Source organism: Phyllostomus discolor, chromosome 3 (assembly GCF_004126475.2).
Source record: "Phyllostomus discolor isolate MPI-MPIP mPhyDis1 chromosome 3, mPhyDis1.pri.v3, whole genome shotgun sequence".
In the NCBI taxonomy this organism is placed as follows: domain Eukaryota; kingdom Metazoa; phylum Chordata; class Mammalia; order Chiroptera; family Phyllostomidae; genus Phyllostomus; species Phyllostomus discolor.
In genome coordinates this window covers 93,216,054-93,243,418 of record NC_040905.2, presented here as the reverse complement: position 1 = coordinate 93,243,418, position 27,365 = coordinate 93,216,054, and the positions used below count along the sequence as shown (strand labels likewise).

Sequence of the window (27,365 nt, the reverse complement as noted above, 5' to 3'; positions counted from 1 at the left end):
ACATCAGATAACTATGTCACCTCCTCTTTCCTTAAATGCCCCCAAAGGGTGGCAGCTGCTTCCTGCCGTTCATCATCGTCTCCAGGTTACCTCAGCACCCACTGTTTCAACAGCTGTGTGAAAATTCCCCAGATTAAACACTGTATATTTGAAATAGCTAGTGTGGTTTCTGTTTTCCTGATTGAACCCTTTAAGTTTTAGAATGAAGAAAACATGAAATGAAAGCAATATATCCCCTGATATTTTCCCTACTCTTCCCCCTCCCAAACCCGGCTCCAGGGAAGTCTTTGCTTGTCCCGATGGGCCACCACCTCTGCTCTTGCCCTCTGCCCCCTCTGCCCACCCCCATCCCGTTTATGTCTTCCCACCAGGCCTCTAGTCACAAAGCTCTTCTCCTGTCCTACTTCCTCCGGGCCCCCAGACACACATCGCTACGCAGGATCTGGGTGGGGGGAGCACGGAATTGAGTTTATTGTTCTGAGTCTGGGTTTTGTTCCTTAGACATCAAGATTCCTGGATGGAGGTGACTGTCCCACCTCCCTGAGTCGCAGTCCCGTGGGCTCGTTTGGATTGTTTTCCAGGTTCAAGTGCACTGAGAAGGCTTCACAGTTTTAATACTTCCTAGATGCTCAACTGAGGCAAAGTGACAAAATGGCCCCCCCACCCCACCCGCCAAAAAAATAAAACCCCAAGCTCCCAGCAGCTGCTGCTGCAGCCGTATGAAAAAATAATACAAACTCTTCTTAAAAAATAGATTACACAGAAAGAACCCAGAGGACAGAGGGACATGGGGAGAGGCAGGGGCTTCCAGCCACTGGTAGGGAGCCTCGGGGAGAGGCCCAGGAGGGGACGCTGAGATGAACTTCAGGGGGCTGCGATGCTGGTGGATGCCTGCCTCGTCTGCTCTGCCCAACCTCCCTCTGCGGCTCCTCCCAGCAGCTCGGGCGCAGGGAACTGCCCTCCACCCTGAGGCCTGGTACGTGCTTCTCACTAAAGTGGCTTCAATAAAGAAACAAAAAGACCCAAAGCAGGAAGGGCTGCTGCCCAGACAGCAGGGATGTCCCCCTGTAGGAGCAGACCTCTCCCTGCTTTGGGGGTTTGGATAGTTATTAATACCTGCTACTACCTAGACACCCCTGGGGGTGACAGGCCCCAGACTCCCTTATGGCTCCTGGGAACACAGCCTGTCCCTTGACACCCCCCACCCCGTCCCCGTGCACCCAGCTGTGACAGGGCACAGTCTGAAGTTGTCCTCCAGGCAGGCCTTGGAGGAGCTGCAGACAGGTGGAGGGTGTGCAGGACTGCTGGGGTGCGGGGTAGGGCACAACTCACATGGGCCCTCCAGCTCATGCAAGGAGAAGCAAGAGGGGGCAGCCCCACTGAGACAGAGGTAAGGCGGGGTGAGGTGATGGTGTATGTGCAGCCAGGCTGGCTCTGGGGCCAGAGGCAGATGGGGTAGGGGCCACGGCCCACAGGGGAGGAGGAGGCAAGTCAGGGCCTGGTGCTGGGGAGGGGGCTGGGTGCCCGCTGCCCTCTGAGGGCTCCACACCCAGCTACCTCCTACACAGGAATCTGGTGCAGGGTGGATTCTCTGCAGTGGGGACGGGGATTCTGGGTGGGCTGGGCTCAGTCAGGGACCTCGGGGTGGGCAGGCAGTCCACTTTCACCACGCCGGTAGGTCTCCCAGAAGCCCCTGTCCAGCTGCTCCAGCTGTGAGCCAAGTGGCAGGTGGCCAGCCAAGTGCATTCGGAGGGTCTCCAGCCATTGCTCGAGCTTCACGAAGGAGGGCCTGGGGTGACAGGTGGGGGGACAGGGACGGTGGGTTCTGGCTTTGCAGGGGACTGGCCCACCCCCAAGGCTGCCCAGGTTAAGCCCCACCCCACTCACCTTTTCTCGGGATCCAGATCACAGCAGCGCACAGTAATGGGGAAGAAGCTCGGGGGACAGTTTGGGGGGCAGTAGCGGTCCAGGAAGCCTCGCACATTGAGGCCAAAGTCCATGGTGCGGGGAAGATAGTCAGGGTCAGCGTTCACCCGCCCGATGATCTGTCCAGCACAGGATAAGCAGTTACCCAGGAGCCCTTGGGGCCAGGCGCCACCCAGGTGGGTTTGTGAGCAGGTCACACTGGGCATGGATGCAAATTGCTGTGGGCAGCCCAGTTCCCAGGAGCGTGCCTGGCTCGAGGGGCCTGCAGACTTCCAGCCTGCAGCCTTGGGAGGGTGGGGAGTGGAGAGGAGCCAGTGGGCCTGACACCAACAGCTGCCCACCCCGGGACCTACCTCACACAGGACGATTCCAAAGGAAAACACATCCACCTTCTCGTCATAGCTTCGGCCTAGACAGAGAGACAGACGGTTACTGGGTGAGGCAGGGCCAGGAAGGCCAGCTGGGAGGGGGGCTAGGCCAGGGCTGATCAGTCTCATGGCTGCCCAGGCCAGCGGGTCAGATGCTCTGCCCATAACCCCACCAGGTCTGAGCAAACTGTTGTGGGGCAAGGACGACAGCCCTCGGCAAGGGGTTCCAGGCTCAGCTCAGTCACTGATGAGCTGTATGACTCCAGACAAGTCATGAACTTCACGGTGGCCCTGAAGGATAACCACATCAGACCCCTGGAACCTGTGAAGGTTACCTCATTGGAAATACGATCTTTGCAGATATCACGAAGGGTCTTGAGATGACATAATCCTGGATTACCCAGGGAAGCCCTAAATGCCATCACAAGTGTCTTTAAAAGACAGACAGAAGAGCCCTGACTGGTGTGGCTCAGTGGGTTGGCCGTCATCCCGCAAAGCGAAAGTTCGCCAGTTCAATTCCTGGTCAGGGCATACGCCTGGGTTTCAGGTTCAGTCCCCAGGCAGGGCACGTATGAGGGGCTGCCGATTGATGTGTCTCTCTTGCATCGATGTTTCTCTCCCTCCCTTCCCCTCTCTGTAAGAATAAATAACATCTTTTTTAAAAAGGGGGAGAGAGAGAGACAGGAGAGAAGGCACACAACAGAGGAGCCAGTGGCCACGGGAAGGTGGAAGCAGAGACTAGAATGATGCGGCCTGGGAACGCCACGGCAGCTACCAGGAGCTAGAAGCAGCACGGAACAAACCCTCCCCTACAGTCTGCAGTGGGCACAGCTCTGCTTCTGTCTCCTAGAACCTTATATAAAAGAATAAACTTCTTTTGTTTTCAGCCACCCACTTTGTGGTGATTTGTTATAGCAGCCTCAGGAACCGATATAGACTCTTTAAGCCTCAGTTTCCTCATCTGTAAAATGGGAAGAATACCATCTAATTCACGGTGTTAAAAACAATCAATACAGCCACCTGTTTATTGAATGCTGCCTAGTTTATCACTTTAATCCTTATACCACCCCTTACAGATGAAGTTATCTGGGGGGCTATGTTAGCTTCGGTCAGAGCTGGTGCCAAGATGACCCCATGTTGGCATGCCACCTGCCCATGGAGGTGCGGATAACCCGCGATCTAGGCATACATAGGACTGCTGTGTGGCAGGCCTGATTAAAAAAAGAAAGGGAGTGGGGTGGGGTAAGAGACTGGGGGTGAGAGAGTGAGGGGGTGGGGGGAGAGAGAGAGAGAGAGAGAGAGAGGGAATGAATAACGCCCCCCCACAATGTCCATGTCTGGAGCCCTGGAACCTGTGAATATGCTGCCTTATATGGGACTGTGCAGGTGTCACTAAGTTAAGGATCTTGAGATGGAGAGATTATCTTGCATTATTGGGGTGAGCCCTGTGCAATTACAAAGGTCCTTATGAAAGAGGGAGGAGGATCAGAGTCAAGGAGAGAGATGTGACACTGGACACAGACATCAGAGAGAAGATGCCAGGCGGCTAGCCTTGATGGAAGAAAGGGCCACCACCCAAGGAATGAGGTGGCCTCTAGAAGCTGGAAGAAGAACACAGGCTCTCCCCTAGAGCCTTCAGAAGGAGCTAGTCTTGCTGACGCCTAACTTTAGCCCAGTGAGACTGCTGTTGGACTCCTGACCTCCAGAACCACACAACGATTGGGGTTTTTTTAGGTCAAGTGTGTGGTAATTTGTTACACCAGCAACAGGAAGCTCACATAGGACTCAAAGTAGAAGTGGAAGGGCTGGGGAGGCCAGGGGTTGGGTGGCTGCAGCTCTGCCTGGGACCCCGGAGTCCCTGGGACATATGAGTGGTGGGGCCGCCCACTCACCATTGATCATCTCGGGTGCCATCCAGTATGGGTTGCCTACCACCGTGTAACGCTTTTTTCGGTCTGGCTTCTTGAGGCTTCGCAGGTCCTGCGGCTGAGTCTTCTCATCCACCATGAGCCGTGCCAACCCAAAGTCAGCCACCACCACAGTCTTGTTCTGGGGTGATGAGGAAGCAGGGTCACACTGAGCATGCTCCTGCCTCATCCAGCTACGTGCTCCTAGCCCGGACCCACGCCAACCCACAGCCAGCCAGAGAACACACCTCTGACACCTGGGGGCTTGCCAAGGGGGTCAAAACCCCACTGCTCAGAGGGGCTCAGGTGCAGGGTGAGGACCCCCTTCCTCCCCCAAGCCCCTCTGCTCTTTGCGAATGGAGCTGCCCAAAGCTTCAGAAAATACCAGTGGGGCCCCACTCCCCTTGTTATCATTTATCTCTTAATTCTCTAACAACCTGGTACATGCTATCTTACAGGTGAGGTGACTCAGGCCCAGAGGGGTGAAGAAAGTTGCCCAAGGCCACCCGGTTGGCCAGGGACAGGACTGGGATTCAAAAACCCAGGACTCTGGAGCCTCTGGCTCTACTGTTTCAGGTGTGGCGGGGCCCTTCCCAGGGCCCGGGCCAGAACCCTGGCAGAATCGGGGTGCTAACTGCTATGTCAATCCCACAAGGCAGGAAAATCACGGACGGAGCCTCCTGAGATGAGGGACAGGCAGGGAGGCCCAGGGCACAGTGCCAAGTCAGGGAGCTAGGGAGGTCCTCCGAGTGCCCCACAGCCCAGCCTCTTGGGCTTGGTGCCCGGGGCCCTGGAATTCTGGACCCTATTTGCCAGCTCCAGGATGGGAAGCTGTTGGGTGACACCGAGGAGTGGACACAGAGAGGCTAAGGTGGCAGGGCCCCGGGCAGGTGGCAGTTAGGGCCAGGTGCACTCTGAAGGGAGGAACCCCGTGCTGCCTTTGGGAGCGACACAGATGTGGACAGTCACCCAGAAAAGACTCTACAGAGACGGCAAGTGGCAGAGGGGAGGCATTTGCGGCCCTCACCCACCTCGATGGGGCTTCAGGTGGAACAGTCCCTCTCAGAGCTCCATCTCCTCAGGGGTAATACCAGGTGGGTGGGTAGCTGAGGGATCTTGACCTGAGGTCCCCAGACCCTTGGGCAGTGGTTTTTGAATGCCAGGGTCCATCAGGATTGTCCACAAGCTGTTCCTGCCCCATCCTTTTCAGAAGGCCTGAGGTGGGGGTGGGAGGGGGGAGGGGCTCCAGACGGTGCACTTTCGATGAGTCTCCCAGGACTTAATGGTGCAGGCTCTGCGGACTCTGCTATGGGAAGCAGCCACGGTGACCACTGCATTCTCAGAGGCCCCACACTGGAGGCCGAGGTTTTGAAATTGTGCACAGATGCACTCTGGGGACAGCAGGGCTCAAAACCCTCATGGGATTCTCAAACGATGGGCCGTGCTGTGGGATCAAGGCTGTGACAGGTCTCCCTGTCCTCACCCTGCCCAGAGCACTGGCAGGGCCTTGCAGTGACGCCCACTGCCAGCAGGGGCAGTCTAAGCAGGCTCTCTGGGAGGCTCGTGGGGTGGATCTAGCCTCACGCACCTCTCTGGGCTCACTGGCCACTGCTTCCCACAGCCCATCGGATGTCAGAGGGCTGAGACCCCCACTTGACAGCGAGCAACTCAAGGCTTCCCGACTGTCATACCGCTGGCCTTTGCATGCCGCACTCCCACCATCAGAAACACTCGTCCCGCACTGAATTCACTGGGCAAACACCTTTCTGGAGAACCTCCTCCTCCTGGGGCGGGTCTTGCCCTGCCTGGAGTGTGGTGGGTCATGTCTGCCAGAACCCCAATGTGAACTTATTTGGAAATAGGGTCTTTGCAGATACAATGAGTTAGGATGCGGTCACATGGGATCAGGGTGGGCCTCGAATCCAATGTCCTCATGAGAGGAGGACACACAGACACGCGGAGGGAAGGAGGCCACGTGAAGACGGGGGCAGACTGCAGTGATGCAGCTTCAGCCAAGGAACACCAAGCAGTGCCAGCAGCCGCCAGACGCCGGGAGAGAGGCCGGGCCCGACTCTCCCTCGGGGCCTCTAGGGGACTAGCCCTGCCAACACCTTGACTTTGGACCTTTGGCTTCCTGAACCTGAGAACACGTTTCTGTTACTTTACGCCACGCAGCCTGTGGTACTGTGTTCTGGCAGCCCCAGAAACCTCTCTAGTTGGGCACGGTTGGTTGCTCCCTCTCCCTTCTGAAACTGCCTGTGGTTGTTTCACTCCAGACTCCCTGCGCCCACTGCCCCAGCCCTCTTCTAGGAAGCCTGTGCTGACCACCCCAGCCCATGCTCCCAGGCCCAACTGTAGGCCCACAGCTGTGGGCGCTGCCCAGCGCAGGCCTGGCCACTCTGCCATGGCCGTTTTCGGTGAACGCCACACTCCCAGTCCTTTACGGTTTACATATCAGTTTCTCCTTTGCCGCCTACAACCTGCAAGGTTAGTGGCTCAGAGAGCTGCAGCCACACTGCAAGCAAGGTCTGTTTGCCTCCTGGCCTTGAGCTGCTTCCCCATGGGCCTAGTTGGAGTGGAGGCGTCTACCCAGAAACCCCTGTTCAGAGAAGGCCCCCAGGCTAGGAGCGTGGTGTGCAGGGCTCCTGCTGCCCCTCCCTCCCAGGCCCAGGCTGCTCACCTCACGGACCAGGCAGTTGTGGGAGTTGAGGTCCCGGTGGATGATGTTCATGGAATGGAGGTAGGCCTGGGGGTGGGGGCACAGAGGTCAGGGGGCAGTGTGCCAAAGGACCCCAGCCCGGTCCCCAGAGCCTCCCGTCTCCCCTCCCACTCAGGCCAGCTACGGGTGCTCTTCCCACTCTCCATTCAAGCCCCTCTGCCCACTCCCAAAGCTTCCCTGTGGTTTCCATTTCTAAATCCTTGTGGAGTTTTAGGTCAGCAGAGAGAAAGTCTTTATAAGTGGGGTTGGGTCACCCAGCCCAGACTCCGTAAGTCAGAAGCAGAGCCTACTCACCATCCCTGAAGCAATATCCTTGGCAAAGCTCACCCTCTGACTCCACGGGTACTGGCTCTCCTGCGGGCGGGCGGAGAAACAATGGCCAGGAGGGGCCAGCGGGGCCACAGTGGCAGGACAAGTGGGTGAGGGAGAGGCGGAGGGGCGAGTGTCCCAGAGGGTCTGAAACCCCTCCTCTCTTCTGCACCCACACCTGTTCCTTCTAAGGGGTGTGGGTAGATAGTTCCAAATAATTTTCTAACAGGCTGATTCCAAACAGTAAAAAGGGAGGGGAGGGGAATGCTCCTCTCTAGTTCCTGATCACCACCTCTGAGAAAAAAATCTTTTTTATCTTATACAATATCCCATTCTTTCAAATTTTTAAAAAATCTCAAGCTACTTCTGTGGACCATCAGAGGTAGGTGGGCCTGGTGGGGTCACCTGCAGAAGGCCAGCCACGCCACTCAGGAGAGAAGGGTTTTGGGCTCCAGCCATGTGGGGAAACACCGTCTCTCGCCGCGTCCCCTAGGAGACCTCCAGCAGGAGGTGAGGCCATGAGAGCGAATTAAAGACTCAGGGTGCAGTTAGGGAGCCAAAGCCGGTGCAGCCCAGTGTTCTTGAGTAGTACCCGACCCCGGAGACGGAGACCCCTCTGAGAAGCTATGTGTGTTAGGAGCCCACAGGAGTGACACTTTGGCAATGCCAGGTAATTCCGCCGAGGGGTGAGGAACCCACGGCAGGCATGGGAGGCGGACGGGATCTCGAGGTACCGGGTGACGCTGAGAGGGCCCTAGTACCGGGTCCCAGGGTCGCTGCCAGCAGCAGGAGACCGCTGGGAGCGCCCCTCCAAGCACTCTGTTTCTAAAGATGGTTTTGTCATTTTTTAAAGAAAATTCTGAATTTTATGGAACGTGGTGAACAGTGCAATTGTTTGGTTTCACCAGAAGCAAAACAAAGGCCCACTAAGAAGAGATAACGGGAGGGGCTCTCCTCAGGTGTTTGACCTGTGGCAGGTGTGGCTGCGTCAGGCCCGTGGCCCTGAAGGGCGGCTAATTCATGACAGCCTCTGTGTCTCCTCAGCAAAGCTGCCACCCTCTCTGGGCCCTAGCTTCTCCCCGGCTTCAGATGGAGCCTGTGTGGCCCTACTGGATTCCTCCGAATCAGGCTTTGGAGGGTCTCTGAGACCAGAGGCTGACCCCACCGAGGAGCGACAGGGCCCAGAGGGGAGGTGCCTGGCATGGGGCAGCCCAGCACTCACCATGTTCTTGATGATGCCCCGGAGGGTGCCCCCTTTGATGTACTCGGTGATGAAGTTGAGCCTCTTGTCCTTGTAGAGCACCCCGATGAACTTGAGCACATTGGGATGCTCTAGGCATCGCATGACCTTGACCTGGTGGGGAGCAAACAGGCTGGGCCCGGGGCTGTGCCCACATCTCTGTCTCTCTCCATTGTCCCAGAGGCCACAGACAGTGCCCAAGACGGAGGAGCCCCCCTCACCCTCTGGGGCTCCTGTCACTCCCGCTGGCCACGGTGCTCTGTTTAAGCTGCTCAGAGCCCCAGGGGTGGCCCTGTCCTTCTTGCCCTCCTGGCAGACACTGTCTCTTCTTTCAATATGTGAGCTGAGTGTCATGTCCTCTGCCACCCCCCCTCAATGAGGGAAAGGGGCAGGGACCACAGCACATTCCAGAAGTCTGGTGAAGAGGAGGTGGCAGTTCCACTCACTGACCTCCTTGAGAAATGTCCTCTGTGTCTCCTCGTCGAACCGGATCAGCTCCTTCATCACCATCACCTCACCCGTTTCCCGGTGTGTCACCTGCGTGGGAACACCGAGGCATGGAGACAGAAGATAGAGGCTCTGCTCTGAGCCCAACTTGTCGGAGGCCCCAGCCCTACCCCAGGACTGACAGGGAGATCAACAGTCAGCCTCAAGATCTTCATAGATATTTCCTGGCCCTCAAGGGCACAAGGCCTTAATACCTTTACAGATGAGGAAACTGAGGCTCAGAGGTTTGCTAGCAGGGCCAGCTCCAGGGCTGCCTGACCAGAGGCCAGCTCTTTGCTCTGCTCTGCTCTGCTGGGCTGCTACCAGCAGCTAGAATGTGGCTCTACCAGTGACTCCTCCCCTGGCAAGAGGACCAGGGACAAGGGCTGGGGGCCAGGGCCAATCTCAACAAGGGCATGTGGGTGGCCTTGTCAGTGCCTTTTGTATAATCCTGGATCTTCTCGCCTAGTCCTAGCCAGTGACAGGAGAGCCAGGGAAGGGCTCATGTCTCAGCTGGGGACAGTATGAAGGGGAAGCAGCCCTGAGCCCCCAGCCCCGAGCCCCGAGCCGGGAGTGGGCTGGCATCAAGCTCAGCACAAGACCTTCAGGGTCTGGCTGGGCTGTCCTCCCCCTTCCCCACCTTCTAACGACCTCCTCCACATGAGGTTCTGGGTCTGTCTGGAGTTGGTCCCCTCCCTGTCACTAGCTCAGGGAGGCCTAGGAGGAGGTGAGTACCGGCCAGGAAGTCTGAAGCCCCTTCTACATGGATTCCTAGAGGCAATGGTGGGAGGAGGCAGAATAGAGACCCCCCCTCCCACTCCTGGCCCATCCCCGCATGGCGTGCTCTATACCTTGATGGCCTGGCCGAAGCAGCCCTTGCCCAACACCTCCCCGTGGATGAGGTCCGATGGCCGGAAGATGCGGTGTGGCCGGCAGACCACGCGGAGGGACTCGGAGCGCCCCAGATCCTTGCGCTGGGAGGCAGGGGAGCCCAGTGAGCCAGCGCCTGGAGACCTGTCGATGCTGCAGCTCCTCCTGGGGGGCACACACACAAGCCCAGTGCCATTGGGGGCATGTGGACACCTGGCTGAGGCCCACTGGGCGCAGCCAGGCCTCAGCCTGCCCCTTCCTTTTGCCTGTCATGCTCCCCTCTGTGTCAGTGTATGCACACTCATCTGGCCCGAGGGGGTAGCACAGGGCAGCTCTCTCCTGGGGCGGTCACAGGCTTTCGCCTTATCCTGATGGCCCTTCCTGCTCGGCCTTCCTGTCTGAGGCCCACTATTGTTCAGGTGCCCTTGGTAGGAATGTTTATCCTTGGGTTTCTCCGCCTGGTGGCCCTGGGTCAGACACTTCTGTCTCTGAGCATTTGGGTCCTGGGTACAGAAGCTTCCTGCCTAGGAAGCCGTGCCATATAGGTGGCCCTACAGGGTGGCAGGAGCTCCAGATAAACACAGATGGGGAGAAAATACATAACTTCAACATCACTGTTTCTTAGAGTAAAGGCTGTGCCCCCAGGCGTTGTCCTCTCCGCCTCCCCAAGTCTTTACGAGGAGTCCTGAGCAGGCCCATGATGAGTACAGTGAGGACCAGGGTGCTTCTGGGTTTCTTCCTTGTGTCTCCCAACCCCCTGCAAGAGGGTACGGGGCACCCTCACACCTGGACCACCACAATAACTCTCTAGCTGTCTCTGGCCTTGGGTGCCCTTCCACACAGGGGACCAGAGTGGTCTCTGAAAAATATCATGTTGCTGCAGTACCCTGAGGGCAGACGGCGTCAAAGACCCCGCCCACATCTCAAGCCCTGCAATTTGCTTCTACTTGGAAGCCACTCCTCCCAAACCACACCCAAGGCTCCCATCATTCTGCGCAAATAATCCCCAGCTCGGGGAGCTGCTACCACCTGTCTTCCCACTTCTCATCACCCTTTCTTCCTCTTGCATCGTCCCTAGCACCTTCTGCGGGCCTGCCTTTTTGCAGGCCTGACTACCTCATGGACTGAGCACCCGAAGGGTGGGGATCAGGTCCCATCCTGAGACCCAGTGTCAGTGAAAGTACCTAGATACACCAAGGTGCAGGGCGGACTTACAGGACAGGTTTCTGTCGGGCAGAGCTTCCTGCTTCTCCGCTGGGAGTGTGAGCTGGGGAGACCAGGGGGCTGGGCTCAGGCCCCGCCACATGGCCCAGCGTGTCGTGGGGATCGTGCTCAAGCGTCAGCTGGAGAAGGCGGCTGGTTTCCTGGATCAGCAGATCAATCTGGGGAGAACAGGTGTGTGGACAGGTGAGCTCCAGGTGGTGGGAGGCGGTACTGAAGGCACCGCCTTCCGTCCTGCTTACCAGACTCAGGACCCATACCTCATCCAGGGGCACGTTCCGAATGGGTGTGCCATTGATTTCCAGGATCCGGTCTCCAACATGAATGGAATTCTTCACATCTGGACTCATGCAGCCTGGGTCCACTCTGTGGGCACAGAGCGGTGGTCAGACCCTTGGCCCCCTGCCTGCCCCCTAGAGCCCTGAGAGGACACCAAAGCAGAGGGATCACGTCGGGGTGAGGGGACAGATGATTCTGTCTTGTGTGATCAGTAGGTGGCAATGGTCTAGAACCCGGAGTTCTGGTTTGGGGGGAAGCATTCTGTAATTAATCACCGATGCCTGCCCTGTGACACCGGGGAAGGGTGGCACAGCCCCATGCGCTCAGGGGCTCCCGTTCGGCAGAGCATTGTCTGCTGTGGACGAGCTTCCAGGGGTGCTTGGGGCAGATGAATGCCACGAGTCCCGAAAGGGTCTGGGTCTGCTGGCTTCCTTCCCGACTCCCACACTTGCCCTGAGAGATGGGGTAAAGGCCCCCATCCCCCCAGAAGCAGCAGGAAGGGACTGGCAGCCTGCCCTGAGCCACAGTTGCAGAGTGGTGGCCGGATAACACCCTGGTTAGGGGCCATAAGTTCCCTCAAGGAATGGCCAGTTTGCCAAGTTTAATTGCTTCTTTTAACTCTTTGGTATTTAGTTATCTGGTTTCCCTTTGTCTTCATAAAAGCTTTTTAAAGAATGTTCACTTTGCCCCTGTCCTGAGGTGGGGAAGGGCTGGGAGACAGGAGAGAGGAGACTAACGATTTTATGGAAAACAGATTCATAAAAAACTTTCATTATAAAGAGCATATTCTCACATGGGGGAGCTCTTCCTTACACTGGAAAGCCAGGTAGTACATGCAGAAGGAAGAACAGAGTTACGAAATCACCATTTTGTAGCCATTGTGGTAATAACTGGTACAGATAAGAATCATCTGTGGATGCTAGCATCATTTGGTGACAGGTCCTTGGGGAACAGGATATTGACAAAGGCAAATCTCATAAATGACTTATAGATTACATTGCAAAGGGAAAAAATGTCCTTTCCAGCAGAGGATTATTTGTACTTTGTCAGGGAACCAGAGCCGAATTCCCCAGGAAGGGCACGCTTTACTGACACCACGTGCACGATGCGTGAAGTGGACGTGGCATCGCTTGCGCAGTAACAGGCCACAACGCACAATAACCTAAATCTAATACAGAGGAAACATCAGACAGAGGGATACTCCACTTAACAACTGACTTGCACTCCTCATAAATGTCACAAAGGACCATGAAAAGCTAAGGAACTGTCACAAATTAAAAAAGACCGAAGGGACTTGAGGACCAGTGAAATGCAGGGTCACGAACTGGATCCTGGATCGAGGAAACTGATGGAGGTGCTGAGAAAACTGGCAACATCTGAGAATGGATTGTAAGTTGCATAAAAGCACTGAATCAATGTTAAATTTCCTAAATGTCATGATTACATGTAAGATACAAGCAAAAATTATGTAAGAGAATACCCTCGTTTTTAGGAGAATGTCAAGTTTCTTTGAGTTTTTTTTTGGGGGGTGGGGTGGGGAGGAAGGGTCAATGATGTCTGCAACTTATTCCCAAATGATTTAGTAATAACAAAATGTACATATGTGTGTATACAAATACAAACCAGTAAATGTGCACACACACACACAAATGTAGAGGGAAACACCCCGCCCCTAAACATGGCAAAAAGTTAAAGGGTTTATAGTCATTCAATATACTTATTATTTTAGCAAGTCTTCTGTAAATTTGTAAATTGCAAGATGAAAAGTTGAAAAGAAAAAACAATGAACACATTTTCATTGTTTTTTTCCTAAAATGTATATATATTAGACTCTCCATCTCTTCTCCCTCAGTCTCCTTTTAAGGCAACAGAGGGTCACAGATAAATTAAACTTTCCTTAAAATGCTACTACAAATAAAATGAAAAGTGCTTCACCAAGACTGGTTTAAAACAAGTACATCCGGTTAGCAGCCTTTGGGCAACCTGGGAGCTTCTGAGAAGGGGGTGGCTCTTTGCAGAAACTGGAAAGCAGATGTTAGCTAGAAAGAACGCTCAGCCAGAAAGGGAGATGGGGGGGTTGGGGGGGAGGTGCTACTGGCTCTTCATTTCTAAAATTCTGCCTGGTTGTCAGGCACCAGCTGGCCTGGGAGTCTCCCCATCTCTCTCACCAGTCTGTCTGCTTACTTGTGCATGTGAGGCAGCTGCTGGCCTGGCTGATGCTCAAGGTAGGGGGTGGGGATGCATAGTCAAGCCCGACAGCATCCTCCGTCCCAGTACCATCTTCACTTCTCATCAGCTCCGAGGCGTGGTGCCTGGCACCCAGCAGGTATGTGAGAAACTTCACTGAATCCAATGGAGGCTGGCTCTTGGTTCTCATGTCCAGGCATTTAACGTCCAGACAAGGGAGACATTTAAAACTATTTTTCAAAGAGTCAGTAAAGGCCTTGGACAGATCTGGGAAGGCTCCCAAGTGTCCAATTTCCTCATTGTTCAAAGACCCCAAAGCCCGGAGGGGACAAGGGAGTGGCTCACTGTCACTGGGCTGGGTCCCTAATCTTCATTCCTTCTGGCATCTCAGACCTTTGCTGCATCCTTCACGATTTTCTTTGGGCACGGTCTGCTAGTATAAATCTTGGTTTTCTCTGTTTTGTCTGCCTTAGCATGTTTATTTGACCCTCCTTCTTGAAGGATATTTTCAAATATAGAATTCTAGGTTGATGGTTATTTTTTGCTCAATGCATTAAATGTATGACTTCACTGATTTCTTGCCTGGATGGTTTCTGTTGAGAAATCAGCTGTCAGTCCAACTGTCCTTTTCTGAAGGCAACTTGTCTATTTTCTATGGCCTTCGAAGGTCTTTTCTTTTGCCTTTGGTGTGCTGGTTTCACTAGCTGGGTGATCTGTGGGTGGATTTCTTTTTATTTTGCTGTTTGGGATTTACTGGGCTTGAGTCTGTGGATTGGGTCTTTTATCAGTTCCGGGAAGTTCGCAGCCATTACCTCTCCAAAGAGTGCCTCTCTCCCATTAGTTCTCCGTGCTTCTGGGATTCCAAATAGGTGGTCCGATCCTCTCCCTGTCCTCCATGTGCCTTAACGTCTCTTTCACAGTTTTCATCCTTTTGTGTCTCTGCTTCTCTCTTCCGCTGTTTTAAACCCTACTCTACTGTTAAATGCTTGCATTCATGTTTTCATTTTAGTAATCACATACTTCATTTCTAGGGGTTACATTTAGTTCCTTTACAAATTTATTACTCTTTATTCATTTTTCAAGTATCTTTTTCATTAAAACATATCGAGCATAATTATTTTATACTGTTTTGGGTGACTCCAACACTGGAAGGTTTGACAGGCCTGGTTCCGCTTCCTGCTGTTTGTGCCGACTCTTGGTCACAGCGCCTTGCTCGCTGCCTTACCTGTGTGCGCGGGGATTTCTGACTGAATCGCTCATCATCCGTGGGACACTCACCTGAGTCAATTCAGTGAAGCCTGGCAGTGGGTTTCCTCAGAAGGGATCTACATCTGATTCTGTCAGGGCTTGGGAGCACTACCAGCTGGGGAGTGCTTTATTTTTACAATTTCGCCTTAAGGTTTTTTGAACCACCCGGACACTTGAACTTGGCTTTCGATCCCAAACTTATGAATTGTTAGACTCCCTTTTCCCTTCCATTAAGGTTCCGACCAGTTTACAATTCTCAGAGTGGGGCGCTGATGGGAGGTGTGGTTTATTTCTCATTCATCCTCACCTTGAGAACCCTTTTGGGGTCCAAGCTTAATGGGGGAGGGAGCAGTTCTCTTATCAGATTAGCTTCCTTAGCAGGTTGAGGCTTTGAGAGACCCAGTCATGAAAGGACTTGAAAATTAAAGCTTCACTTCACCCAATTTAGATTTGCCCTAAAGCGCGGCCACCTTTAGTATTTTGCTGACAGCCTCGGGCTCCCTCCTTCACTCATTGCTGACCTGGTCACTTCTCTTTCTCATTGGATCATGCATGGATTAACGAAAATATTTTAAAACACAGGGTCCAGCACAAATAACACCCCCTTTTTATTACAAAATCATAAGCATGTAATTCTATAACATAACAAGATCACGCTCAAGCACACCATATGACATTTAAGTGAAATGTTTAAATTAAAACTATATATTATTACACCCACATTATTACCCTACCAGCCACACTCAAGCAGGCCATTACTTCGGCTGGACCCTGTATTTTATCTAGCATTTGTAATGGTTTTTAGAGGAACCAGGCATCTGGTATAGCGGGCTGTGAGAACTGGGTTCTACCTGGACCTAAGCGCTACCTGTTTTCAGAGGCCCCAGCCCCAGAGTCAGCTGCACGTCTAAAGCATCCACGGCTACAGCCACACCAGCTGCAGCCCCGGCGGGCCAGCCACTCACCCTTGGACGCGGACGGTGTGGGAGTGCTCCGTGCCACAACCCGGCGGGCCATGAGGGGGGTCGATGGAGACTGAGAGGCCACGTTTGCCATGAGCTGAGGCTGGGATGGATACTAGGGTGACTGTGTGGGGCAGGCGAGAGCCGGGGGAGTCAGGCAGGATCTGCTCGATGACGGGTGTCACCACGGTCTGGTAGTAGCAGTGCCCACTGCAAGAGCCACAGGCAGCAGAGACCCAAAGAGTGGGAAGAAAAGAGCATCAGCGGTCACCAGCATCACCACGCCCACCCCCAAGTCCCAGGCTCCCCATGACGGCTCCCCACAGGAGGAGGGTCTGAGCAGCCTGGTGGGACTGGGAGCAGAATCTGCACCTGCAAGGCCCTGCCCTTGGCCCTGTCTGGTGCTCAGTCATTCTGGGTTTGTCTGCTCTCTTGTGTGTTGTAAGCTGACCGGAAAAAGGCCAGGGGTTAAATCCAGTTCAGGAGTAAGTCATTAAAAGTCCATGTGGGATCAAGCCGTGCTGCCCTCAAATCCAGTTTTATCAGATTATATGATAAGAATTTCTCTGGTCTTTATCCCTGGTTTCTGGGAAAGAGGCCCTAAATCCTTGGAATAAGAGTGCCTTTGTTTTGAGCCCTCAGACCACACCTGAGTTTACATTAACGAGATGATTTAGAATGGGGGTCAGGCACCAGAAAGGCCAACCATGTAATTAGGAGGCTAGGGCTTTGACCCAGGCCAACTCCAAGCAGGGGTGGGGATTTGGAGATGGAGTCCAATCACATGCCCACTCATTCAATCAATTCTGCCTACATAATAAAACCTCAATTAAAAAACTCTGGTGATGCGGGGGCAGCGGGGCGGAGAAGGGTCACATGTCCTGATTCCATGGGGAGAATGCATAGACCCTCTGATTTCAGGATTCTCTCAGACCTTGCCCTTTGTGTCTCTTCATCTGGCTGATCCTGACTTGCATCCTTCAAAAAAATGGAATCCTAATTGCAGTACTTTCCAGAGTTCTGTGAGTCATTTTGTGAATTAGCAAACCTGAGGGGTTTGTGAGAATCCTTGATTTGTAACCAGCTGGTCTCAGGTGGGAGCGCGCTGAAGACCCCTGAACTTGCCTGAAGTGAGAGGGTGCTCTTGTTGGGGACTGGGCCCTAGACTCACAGGGTCAATGGTTGGTGCCAGAATTGCACCACATGCAGTAAAACATCTATAAGGAAGCTGACATCTGAGGCTTCCATAGTGTGACTCTCATACCATATTCCCCAGCCCTTTCTACAAAGCACTTTGATGAATGACTGCCCCACACGGGCAGGGAAAGGCCCCAGCGTGGGAGACCTGTGATACAGGTGGGCGTGGCAGATGCAGAGAGGGGCCAGGGCACTCACCAGTACAACTTGGAGTGTTCCACCAGTGTGTAGGTGTCCCCGTCACCAATGAAGGTCCCGCATGTGAGGCAGATGAAGCACTCGGGGTGGTACTTTAGCTCCCCGGCCACCTGGCAGAGGGGTGGGGGGACGACCCAACTTAGCAGCCCCTTGAGCCCCCATACCTCCTCCCCTCGGCCTTCTCTCAGAAGGGCAGCCCCAACGGACTTCAGGGGTCTGGCTGGCCAGCTGCTGAGCTCCTGGACAGAGCTGGCTCTAAAGATAGGAGGCTGAGGGGTACAGATAGACAAATGCATTAAGGAGGCATGGGGGAGTTAGAGACCAGTGAAAAGAACGATGAGAGAGGTGATGGGAGAGAGATCTGGAGTAGAGAAACCTGTGAGGACACGGACACACACACACACACCAGGTGAGGTGTGAAAGGGGGGCAGGGGTGCTCACCATGACCAGCCCCTTGGTGATGTGTTCCGAGCACCCGTGGCAAGACTCGCCATAGCGGGCCCAATAGTCCTTCTTGCAGAAGAGCTGCCCATCCTTCTCATAGTACTGGTGTGACAGGGAGGCACTGCATTCACAACACCTGGGTGGAAGAGGAGATGGGGCTTAGCATGGCCCACTCCACCCCTCCCTGACAGCTGGGTCCTGCCACAGTCTGTAGGTGCTTTTATGAGACTTAGAAAAAGGCCTGGGCAGTGGCAGCCTGCACCGGAGTACAGGGCTTAGCAAGTGCAGTCAGGGAGGGATTCAGCCCCGTCTGGCCCCCTCGAAGCCTCTGTGCAGTGCACAGCCTGCACAACCACCGACAGCAGTTCTGCACCCAGAGTATGTGGCTCCCTGACAGCCCCAGGTGGGCGGTGCTCCTCAGCTGAGCCCTTGCCCCTTGTCATGTAAGGAAGATGGCCCAGAGAGGGTAAGTGACTTGCTCTTGGTCACCAGTCAGGCGAAGGGGGAAATGGAACCAGAGAGCCCAGGATTGAGGTGGTGGGCCTGAACAAACCCTGGGCCCCACTTCTCCAGTCTAGTCAGCTCCTCCCTCTGCCTCCCTGAACTGCCCCCCAGCAATGTGGAGGCAGCTTGAGCCAACTGACATACACATGGAAGTGACCTGTTGGAGGCCTTCTCATTGTCTTGGTTAAATTTATTTAATACAGGCCACCATGAGGTGGACACAGGCATCCCCATTTTAGAGGTGAGGCAGATGAGCTTCAGAGCATCTAAACTGCCCCAGGTCAGGCAGGAGTTCAGTTCAGCAGAGACCCGTCAGTATCAGTTAAGAGAGGGGATCTGCAGGTTTCCTAGTCCCCAGCCAGCCTTCCACTTGCTGCCAGTCACAACAAGGGGCTAAAGGGCAGGGCAGCATAGCCTCTCCCTCCACTTCGACCAGAGCGTAGTCCTCGCACTTTCCTTCAGAAAAGTAGTGGTGCCATATGGAGGAAGCTGGCATGTACGGGATCACCAGGGCAAGGTCCCCTTGCCCCCCACCAGAAGCTACCGGGGAGGCCCAACTGGTGGGGCCCCTGAAGGGTTAATAGGGGAGGAAAGACGTGCTGGCTTCTTAGTGTCACCCCACAGGCCTGGAGCTAGACCCACGTGCCCGGCTTCTTTCCGTCTAAGTGTCCATCCCAGTGGGTGGGCACCAGCAGCCCAGCTAAACCGGGATGAGCAAATGCAGAAATGTGGATCCTGTGGGCCCTCAGGGGCATGTTTTCAAAGGCCTGATCCAGGGTTCCAAAGGCCGGAGTACATACCATGCAGAGAATCCATCCAGCTCTGCTGCTCTTTAGGCCCTCTGGGTAATGTGAGAAGGTCACTCAGGGACAGAAGGATCTGGGCTCAGTAGGAAAACAATCCAGAAGAGAGGGGGACAGGAAAGACTGGGACCTGAGTGAGACAGTCCCACCCCCCAGAGAATCGACTGCTTTCACTGACTGCTCCTTAATCAGGGAACTGGGAATGAGGAGGGAGAGGAAAGCAGCCAAGAGCGCTGGTGGGACACTGTCCCTTTAAGAGGATCCAGCCTGTTCCCTATTGTCTGGGAGCCTGAAGGGGGGGAGGGGACAGGCTGGTGTGGGGCATGGCAAGGGCAGGGAAGGCACAAAATGCTTGAGTTCAGGGGCAGGGTGAGGGGGTAAAGGTGGTGCCCAGAATGGAAGTCTGGTGCAGTCACCCTATAAAAGAGGGCCTCCGGAGGCTGCCCTGGGACGTAGCAGCGGAAGCAGCAGCTGGACCAGAGCCATGATGTCATCTGCACCCCCTCCACCCGCAACCCTTCCTGCCCTGGGCCCCGCAGGGGGCGGGCATCTCACTACAGGGTGATGAGGGGGAGCAGCTCTGCAAAGAGGCGGTGTACTGGGAGGTCCCCCACGCCCTGTGCTAATCAGTGATTCACTTCACCAGACACCAGACACATCGCGTCACGGGAGTGTCAGCACAGGAGTCTCCCCCTCACTCTGCAGCTGCCAGGATACAGGAAGGCCAGAGGTGGGGGTGGGGCAAGGGGGTCCTGCCTCTGCTCTTCTCCCGCCTGCAAACTCCTATTCCTTTACAAATATTCATCACTGTTACAGCCCTGGAAGACCCAAAGCTGACTCACCCAAGGGCTCTGTGAATGCAATCGAAACTGGTCACTATTTCCCTGAAGCCTGCTCAGAGGCCTGTCTAGGTGTCCCCGACCCCGCACCAGCCTGCACAGCCAGCCTTTCTTGGCCCACCAATCTTTGCCATTAGCCTACAGGGGTCCTGAGGTCCCGGGCCAGGCATCCACAAACACTGAACTCCAAAGAGAACAAAGTGGTTCCAGCCAGAGAGGCCTGCTGTATGCACTCTATCTGCGGCAGTTCCCACCCCCCAGCATCCTCAGAGCTGTTCCTCTAACTCAGAGAGGGCACAGGGGACCTCCATCTCAGATAGGGGACCTAGCCCAGGCTCTTGCAGCAGCTTGGTGGCTGGCACTTGTGGCCTCAGTGACTTTTGCTGATGGAAGGTACCAGGAGCCCCTGACCCTGTCCATCCCTTCATCCCTTAGGTCCATATCCAGCCAGAAGCCAGAGGAGGCAGGTGGGGCAGGCTGGCCTGGCTCTAAGGGGTGTCCTACTCATGCCCCCACTCCCACGAGGGATGTCAAGAGAGAAATGCCAGGTACTAAGGGTGTATAGAGATGGCTCAGGGCCAAATGGAGAGGAAGTCCTAAAGCACAGTTGTCTGTCTGCCCCATACAGGGTACCCATCTCTGAGAGCAGAAGACAAGGCCAGGCTCAGGAACTAGGGAACTCGCGAGAGGCCTGGGCTGAGAGGCAGAGGCAACCTCTGCAATGACAGGTCCATCCCTTCTAGGCGTGCCCTTTACCCAGGGCCACATTCCTGGGGCTCAGAGGTGAAGGAAGGAGGGCCAGCTCACGGAGAGACTGCACCAGAAAGGCCTGAAGCTTCAGCGGCGGCCTGCTTCCCCTCGACAGGACAACAGTGACCAGCAGTTTCAGTTCTCCTGCCCCACAGCCTGGACCCAGGTCGGCTAGTCCCACAGTTGCCTCTAGCTCCAGCCCTCACATGGGGGTGGGGGGGCCCTTCCCGAGGCCTGGGACAGGTAGGGAAGGGGCTTTGCACTTACTTGGCCCCTCTAAGGAAGCACCGTCTTCTCAGAGGCGAGGCCAGCATCCTCTGCAGTTCCCCACAGCAGGGGCTCTGGGGGCCAATGGGGAGCGAAGGGGCAGGGGTGGGCCTACAGACTGGCTGCTTCCCCATCCTACTCCAGGCACTCAGGATTGGAGGCCGCAGAGGGTGGGGCCAGTGTGGCCACCCACATGGGAGGAGAATGCAGCAATGTGGGTGCAGGAGGACTTGGTCTGAGCCCGCAACAGGAAGCAGTCGAAGGCCTTACACCGCCGGGGCTCTAGTGCAGACAGGGAAGCTGTGGCAGCCACTCTGCCCTTAGCCCTACACCTTGAGAAAGGCACCTTCCACACTCCTCAGCGTCTACTTTGACAAAGGCGCTAGGGTCTCAGGGCTCTCTGGGGACACGGACAAACTCAAAGGAAGCTGCTTCTTCCGGTGCTGCCCCCAAGAGAACAGAGGCCGACTTTCCTGGACAGTCTGTCCTCCTTGCTTCAAAGGTCCCTCAAAGAGGAGGAGGCTGCATTCTGGCCCAGGCTCAGACCCACAGTGTCGGCTGTGTGCTCACCCCTCCTCGCCCAGGGCCAGCCCACCCAGCCTCCAGGGAGGTGTTACCAGAGCTACGGCAGCAGCGGCAGCAGCAGCGGCAGCACTAGGGCTCATGCGCAGCAGGCTGCTGGGAAGGGACCTCCCAAAGGCAGCAGCTGGGCTAAAGAGAAGCTTGGACCACTCTGGGCCTGGCCATAACCTTCCGGGAGGCGTGCCTGGAACAGAGAAAGGGGGGCCCCTGGGGTGACAATGACCCCTAGTGTTAATGCCAGATGCATCCTGTGTGCCCACAACTCTCCCACTGCAAGGCCTCAGAGCCCAGGGGCTGGTGCCAGCCCTACTTCCTGGCACCGAGATGCTTCCAAGGAGAAACCAAGCAGACTCCGGGGCCTTGGGCATCCCACTGAGAACCAGACTGGCTGCCTATTAACCATGGGGACCAGACAAACAGTGACTCCGCCTAAACTGTTTCTCCTAATTGTCACGGGATACGGACACTGCTGGTCTCGCCAGGGGCTGTTGAGAGAACCACACCACATGTCAGAACTCTAGTGCAAGCCACACTGTGGACCTGTGGCTCTTCCTGCCAGAGGGCCCTCCTCCCTGTGGAGCCCTCCCTGTGCCCCGTCACACCAGGAACACCGATCATGCCTTCTTCCACACCCGCGCCAGGGGCCTTGTCTCTCCCCCAGTAATGCAGCAGGGACCCTTCACAGCTAGTTCGATGCACCCTGTCCCACTACTTTACTTTACTCCTGGCCCTCTCCCGAGTCTCCCAGGGCACCATCTCCCTCCCCGTCTGAGGCACAGGGGGCCTTAACTTTTTACTCTGATTTCTCTTGGCCCTACCTCAAACCTCTCCACCATCTTGGTGCCAGCCTGAGGAAGGCTGTTCTCTCCGGCCTTCTCACCTCTGACCTCAGACCATCTCGGCCAGCTCTGGGCTGGGCACTGCCACCCTGGATAGTCCACTGCACCTCCAATTCAAGAGGGACAGGGCACAACTCACCACCAACCCAGCCCAAGACTCCATCAGAACCAACAGGCCACTGGCCTCCCCAGCACCAGGGTAAAAACCACTTTAAATTCAGCCCGCGCCAGTCACCCCTGCCAGTCCCAGCCTAAGGCCCCCAGACCTCTTCAACTCTGCAGGGATTTGGAATGAGACAGGCAGAGGTTCAAGTCCCACCTCTAGCTGCTGCAACTCTCAGTAAGTTATTCACTTCTCTGAACCCCCGTTTCTCACATACTGTACAAGCTGGGCAAGTAACAGTGCTTCATTCGATTATGTCGAAGGTTTAATGAGGTGACATTAAAAGAGTGCTCAATAAGTAGTGGCTAAAGCGACTACAACTTGCCAAACATTGTCCCTCCTATACCTGCAGTTCTCTCCACTCAGGCACTGTCGTGGGTCAGACTCTGAGTACAGGACTCTGAACTCTGGACCGTGATCGTCCCTTCCCTGACAAGTTACCATCTGCCACTGGGATGGCACTTTCAATAGCACTTCGCCCACGTCCCTCCCTCATTTTCTGCTTTTTGAATCCCTTTGTTGGCTCCCTACTACCCTCAGGGGGTCCTTATCATGGCGCTCAGGGACTTTACAAGTCAATCCCAATTCTACCTCCTCCATTCATCCCTCGATCTGCTCCAACCAAACGAGCTGTTCCCGCTGTTCCCATTCCCTCAGCTGCCCCCAAGCCCCACCTCCCCACTGTGCACACCATCTTCTCTGCCTGCTGAGAATCCCCTGCCTCCCTGAAGACCTCCTTCTGAACACTGCCTGGGAACCCTGGGGCATGGTGCCTGCCTCTCCTGTGGCCTCCCTAGCCAGTGGTGTGGGTGCTGTGTATTCATTTTACTCACTGGCTGTGTGACTTTGGTCAAAAGAATTAACCTCTGTGTCTCAATTAATGGAGATAATGCAATACCCAACTATACAAAGTCCTTACCAGTGTCTGGCTCTTACTAAACTGTAGAAAATGATAGATATTATTCTTAAAAAAGAAAAGAAAAAAAACTTTGTCGGAGGTCCCCACAGGCTGAAATAAACTCCATCAGCTGGGGTCGATGCCCTGACCCCAGCTGAGCCTCCCAACTTCACCTTCCTTCCTTAGAAGTGTGTCTCCACCTGAACTCTGCTGTTCACCGACTGAGCCGGGCCCTTTGCACCTGCTGAGCCTGAAATTCCTTCCCACGTGGGAAATCTCACATCCTTTGTGACACCAACACTGGCTCTAGAGCCAACTCTAAGGCCATCCCTGACCCTGCTTCTGATTATGGTCCCATTGGGTTGCTGGACCATCTTTGGGTCCCAAGTGCTCAGCCACAGCCCTGACCCTTATCTTCAACACTTGGGAGTTGGTGTCTGGGCTATGCAGTTTCACAACTAGCCTGGGGCCCGGTGAAGGAGGTCTAGCTTTCCTCAAGGCTGGGATTCTCTGCCTTCCTGCCCTGGAGTATCAGCACACAGAAGGCAAGGGTGCACTGCTCTCCCCGTCTTCCCTCTGCCTTGGTGCCTGCAGGCCTTGGTAACACTGGTGGAAAGGCAGGTTTTTCTCCCCTCTTTTCCTCAGAGGTCTAGAATGTCAAAACAGAGACCTTTAGGAATCTTCTAGTCCAAATGCCTGTTTTACAGATGGGGAAACTGAGGCCAAGGACTTGCTGGAAGTCAAGAGCAGCACTGGGGGAACAGTCAGCTCTCCCAGATTGCTTGCCCAGTCTCTCGTCTCTGGCAGGCCTTACTTAGGGCACCCCACCTTACCTGAAGCAGTCGGCGTGCCAGTCAGCGTTCAGGGCCTGGAGGTACTGGCCGTCATAGATCCTCTGGCCGCAGCTCGCACACACAGGCAACTCGCTTCCTGCAGGGGTGGAAAGGGAGCCACAAACCATTCTTAGCAGAGCTGGTTTGGTGTCGACCCAGCCTGCCCTGCTGACCCCACATGCATGTGCACACACCCTCGTGTGTGCACGCACACACACACACACACACACAGCACCCAGGCTGGGCAGCCGCTGTGCTGAGCAGAAGAAAGGAGCTAGGTTTGCGAGTCTTGCTGAGACCTTGGCTAAAGTACCAAGTCTCTCTGGATCTCAATTTCCCTGTCTATAAACTGACTGTAAACTGAAGAGGAGGATCAGATTTCCACTCTCCAGCCACAGCATTCTTCAACTCAAGGAAAACGGGGAGAAAAAAAGCAGCAGGATTTAGAAATAAGGCAGCGGTGACATTCTTGTCACAGCTCCTTTTCTCCCCTGCCTGCCAAGGAAAAGGTACTGAGAGGACACTTCAAGTCCAGGTGGGGACTGGAGAGGACTGGATTGGTCCATTCTGGGTTGAAGTTCCTTGGAGGGGAAGGGCAGGAAGCTCAGGGGTGCCGGCCCCAAATGAGCCTTGGCTATGTCCTGGCCTGACTAGGGGTGGGACTGCAGAACTGGGCACTCCCAGACACCTGCTCCAGGGAGGCCTGGCACCTCCACAAGCTGCCCACTAGGCATGCTTAGTCATCCTTGGGGCCTGGCACGACTGGAACTGGGTGGGCCCTGGAAGATCCCCTAGGCCCACCCTTGTATAGATGGAGTGATTGAGACCCGGAGAGATTAAAGCTTGCTGGGTCACATAGCAGCCTCCCAGGCCACCACCTGCCCCTCCATGAGGACCCAGGGACCTGCGACAGGGGTGATAGTGAGGTGGGCTCCTGGTGGACGGCTGGCAGTGGCCCTGGTGGAGGGAAGGGACGGTGGGTCTGGCTAGTCCAGACCAGGTGGGCCTATGTGATGGCGCAGTTAAGGAAACCCAGGGAAGGAGACCTGACCCTGCTCTGGGCTGGGGAAGTTTTGGGGGTTCTGGTTTTCACACCCTAACTGTCGTGTAGTCCCAAGTCTTGAGCTCCAGTAAGGGGGAAGGGGCTGAAGAGGAGGCTGGGATGAGTCATCCTCCCAGCCAATACTGATGGCAGGCACCGGGTTTGCTACAGGGAGAGTGGGTGGGGGCCCCCAGCATACTGCCAACGGCTCCCTAGAGGCTCCTCTAGGCTCTACCCATTCGGCCCCTACCCACCGGTACCGGAGTCCAACTACGCGGCCCCCAACTGTACAGACAAGGAAACTAAAGCTCTGCAGGTAGCGCCTGGCTCAAGGTCACGGAGCCAAGCAGGCGTGAGGCGGCGACTCCGATCCTGGGCTGCGGGCTTCCCTAGAGCCTTTCTTCCCAGGCCAGGATAGAGCCTGGATAAGGGGTGGCCCGAGGCAAGCCCCGGGTGGACAGAGCACGCGGATGAAGGCTGGGGGTGGGGGCAGCTCGCCCGGGACTCCAGTCGGGTGATTTCGGTCGGAGGCTAGGGGAAGGCGGGGAAGAAAGGCAGGAGGGGCTCTCTGTTTGCGGGAGGGCAGCCCACCAAGGGCCGAAAGGGGGGGAACCGGGGATGAGGGGGAATCCGGGAGTAGGGTGGTGGGAGCGTGTCAGGGAGGGGCCTGCGGGCTTCGGAAGGTCCAGCTCATCCCCCCCTAGGAGGGAGGGGCGCGGCCTCGCTGCAGACCCGGCCTCCGCGGCGCCCCGGCCCAGCCCCCTTCGTGCCCCCGGCCCCCCGAGAAGGCGCCCCCGCCCAGCCGGCCCCCAGGTCGGCGCCCCGCCCGGCCCGCGCCCCGCGCACCTTCCTCTCCCATACGTTCTTCCCTCCAGGTGCAACAAAGTAGCGTCAACCTCATGCACTCGGCGGGAGGCGGGGCCCGGCGGGGCTGGGGCTGGGGCTAGGGGCGGCCCGGCCCGGCGAGCTTGCCCGCAGCCGCCGCCGGCCCGGGAGGCGGAGGCGGAGAGAGCGGGGCCCGGCCGGGTGGGCTCGGGGCTTGCGGCGCCGCAGCCGCCTCTCCGACACCGGCTCAGGCACGGGCTCCGCGCCGCGGCGGCCTGGGGAGCGAGCGGAGGGGCGGGCCGGGGCGGGGCCTCGCGGCTGCGGCAGGAGGCGGGGCCGGGCGGGCAGGCGGCGAAATTGCCCTGCGCGGCCCCGCCCCTCTTCGCGACCGAGGTGGGGGTCCCCCCTCTTCCTCCGCCCCTCACTACTCCTCCTCCCCTTCATTCATCTTTCCGGAGCTACAACTCTGCCTGGAGCCGGGAGGCAGAGATAGAGAAACCGAAAACCGCGGCTTAGGGGAGACGCGTGCTCCGATGCGGCAGCCTAGGCAGGTTCAGAAGCCCCAAGAAGCGGCCTCAGTTTCCCTGCGGGGACCTCTTCTGACCCAAGCCAGCTAGATGGAGATCAAGAACCGGACTTGAGCTGAAGGAGACGTTGTGGACCCTGAGGACCTTGGTGACCGCCTACGGAGGGGCGCAGCCCAGTTTCTCTCCCTCTCTGAGGCTTGCAGTGAGGACGGGGCGGGAAGGCGATAACCCAAGTCTCAGGCCCTCAGGGGCTAGGCAGGAAGCTAAAGAAGCACGGCCTGGGGGAGGAGTGATCTGCCAGCCTGTGACAGATGTGCCCAGGCGTCTGCCCTGCCTGGGGATCAGGAGGGGACGCAGCTGAACAGGGTTTTGGCTGAATAAAGTGGGCAGAGGAAATGGGTGGTTCCCAAAGCAAAAGTCCCCAGTCCAGCACTGGAAGGATGTAGCACCCTGCCTAGAAGTGGAGAATCCTAGAATGCCCCCTGGGGAGGCAGTGCCCTATCTGCCCCTTAGACCCAACCTCCTACTGCCCAGGAAGCTATGAGCGGAAAGGTTGATCCACGTGCCCAAGTGCACCCATTGAATAAAGGCAGAGGTACCCAGACTGGCTTCAGCCACCACATTTGCTAAATTTCTCTTACAGGCAAGTGGCCTGTAAGGTGGAGGCACTCACCCCTGGGTGCGAAACAATTACCTGGTGGGGGGAAATATTCAAATTTTGACTTCTAATATAAAGAAGCTGGGCTTTAGAGGTACTTAATATTTAGATTGCTACCAGTGCCCTCACTGCCTTCACATCAGATGGTCCCAGAGCACTGACAGGAAGTGTCCCCAGGAGACATGGAGGTCCTGGGAGGCTGTGCAGCAATATATTTGCTTGTTTGTCACTTTTCCATGGGGTTTATCTCAAACAGGGTCTTGGCAGGAAACAG

At 55.9% G+C, this 27,365-nt stretch overlaps 1 protein-coding gene across 3 annotated transcripts; it reads right to left on the bottom strand.

Moving 5' to 3' along the window:
- Positions 1–441: 441 nt before the first annotated feature.
- Positions 442–25,982, bottom strand: LIMK1 (LIM domain kinase 1). Of its 3 annotated transcripts, none has more exons than XM_028513483.2 (16): positions 25,928–25,982; positions 24,040–24,136; positions 17,559–17,697; positions 17,118–17,227; positions 15,726–15,932; positions 11,307–11,412; positions 11,041–11,207; positions 9,807–9,990; positions 8,920–9,006; positions 8,452–8,583; positions 7,215–7,274; positions 6,882–6,947; positions 4,187–4,343; positions 2,280–2,335; positions 1,888–2,045; positions 442–1,789 (listed from the first exon to the last, which is right to left on the bottom strand). In XM_028513483.2, the coding sequence occupies exons 1-16, from the start codon at positions 25,980–25,982 to the stop codon at positions 1,627–1,629; spliced, it is 1,944 nt and encodes a 647-aa protein (XP_028369284.1). In that variant the 3' UTR covers positions 442–1,626. The 3 variants fall into 3 exon arrangements, with proteins under 3 accessions (XP_028369284.1, XP_035876726.1, XP_028369293.1); XM_036020833.1 differs by lacking the exon at positions 25,928–25,982 and adding an exon at positions 21,342–21,490 and having other exon boundaries at positions 24,040–24,129; XM_028513492.2 differs by lacking the exons at positions 24,040–24,136; positions 25,928–25,982 and adding an exon at positions 20,725–20,873 and having other exon boundaries at positions 1,627–1,789.
- Positions 25,983–27,365: the final 1,383 nt, after the last annotated feature.

What these genes read in the sequence shown, in the direction of transcription:
- LIMK1 (XM_028513483.2), bottom strand. Translation starts at nt 25,982, where the DNA reads ATGAGGTTGACGCTACTTTGTTGCACCTGGAGGGAAGAACGTATGGGA. An exon ending in GAACACTCCAAGTTGTACTG is followed by an intron (nt 15,933 to 17,117) that starts GTGAGTGCCCTG and finishes TGGCTCTTGCAG; the next exon opens with TGGGCACTGCTACTACCAGA. An exon ending in GGAACGTGCCCCTGGATGAG is followed by an intron (nt 11,208 to 11,306) that starts GTATGGGTCCTG and finishes TGTTCTCCCCAG; the next exon opens with ATTGATCTGCTGATCCAGGA.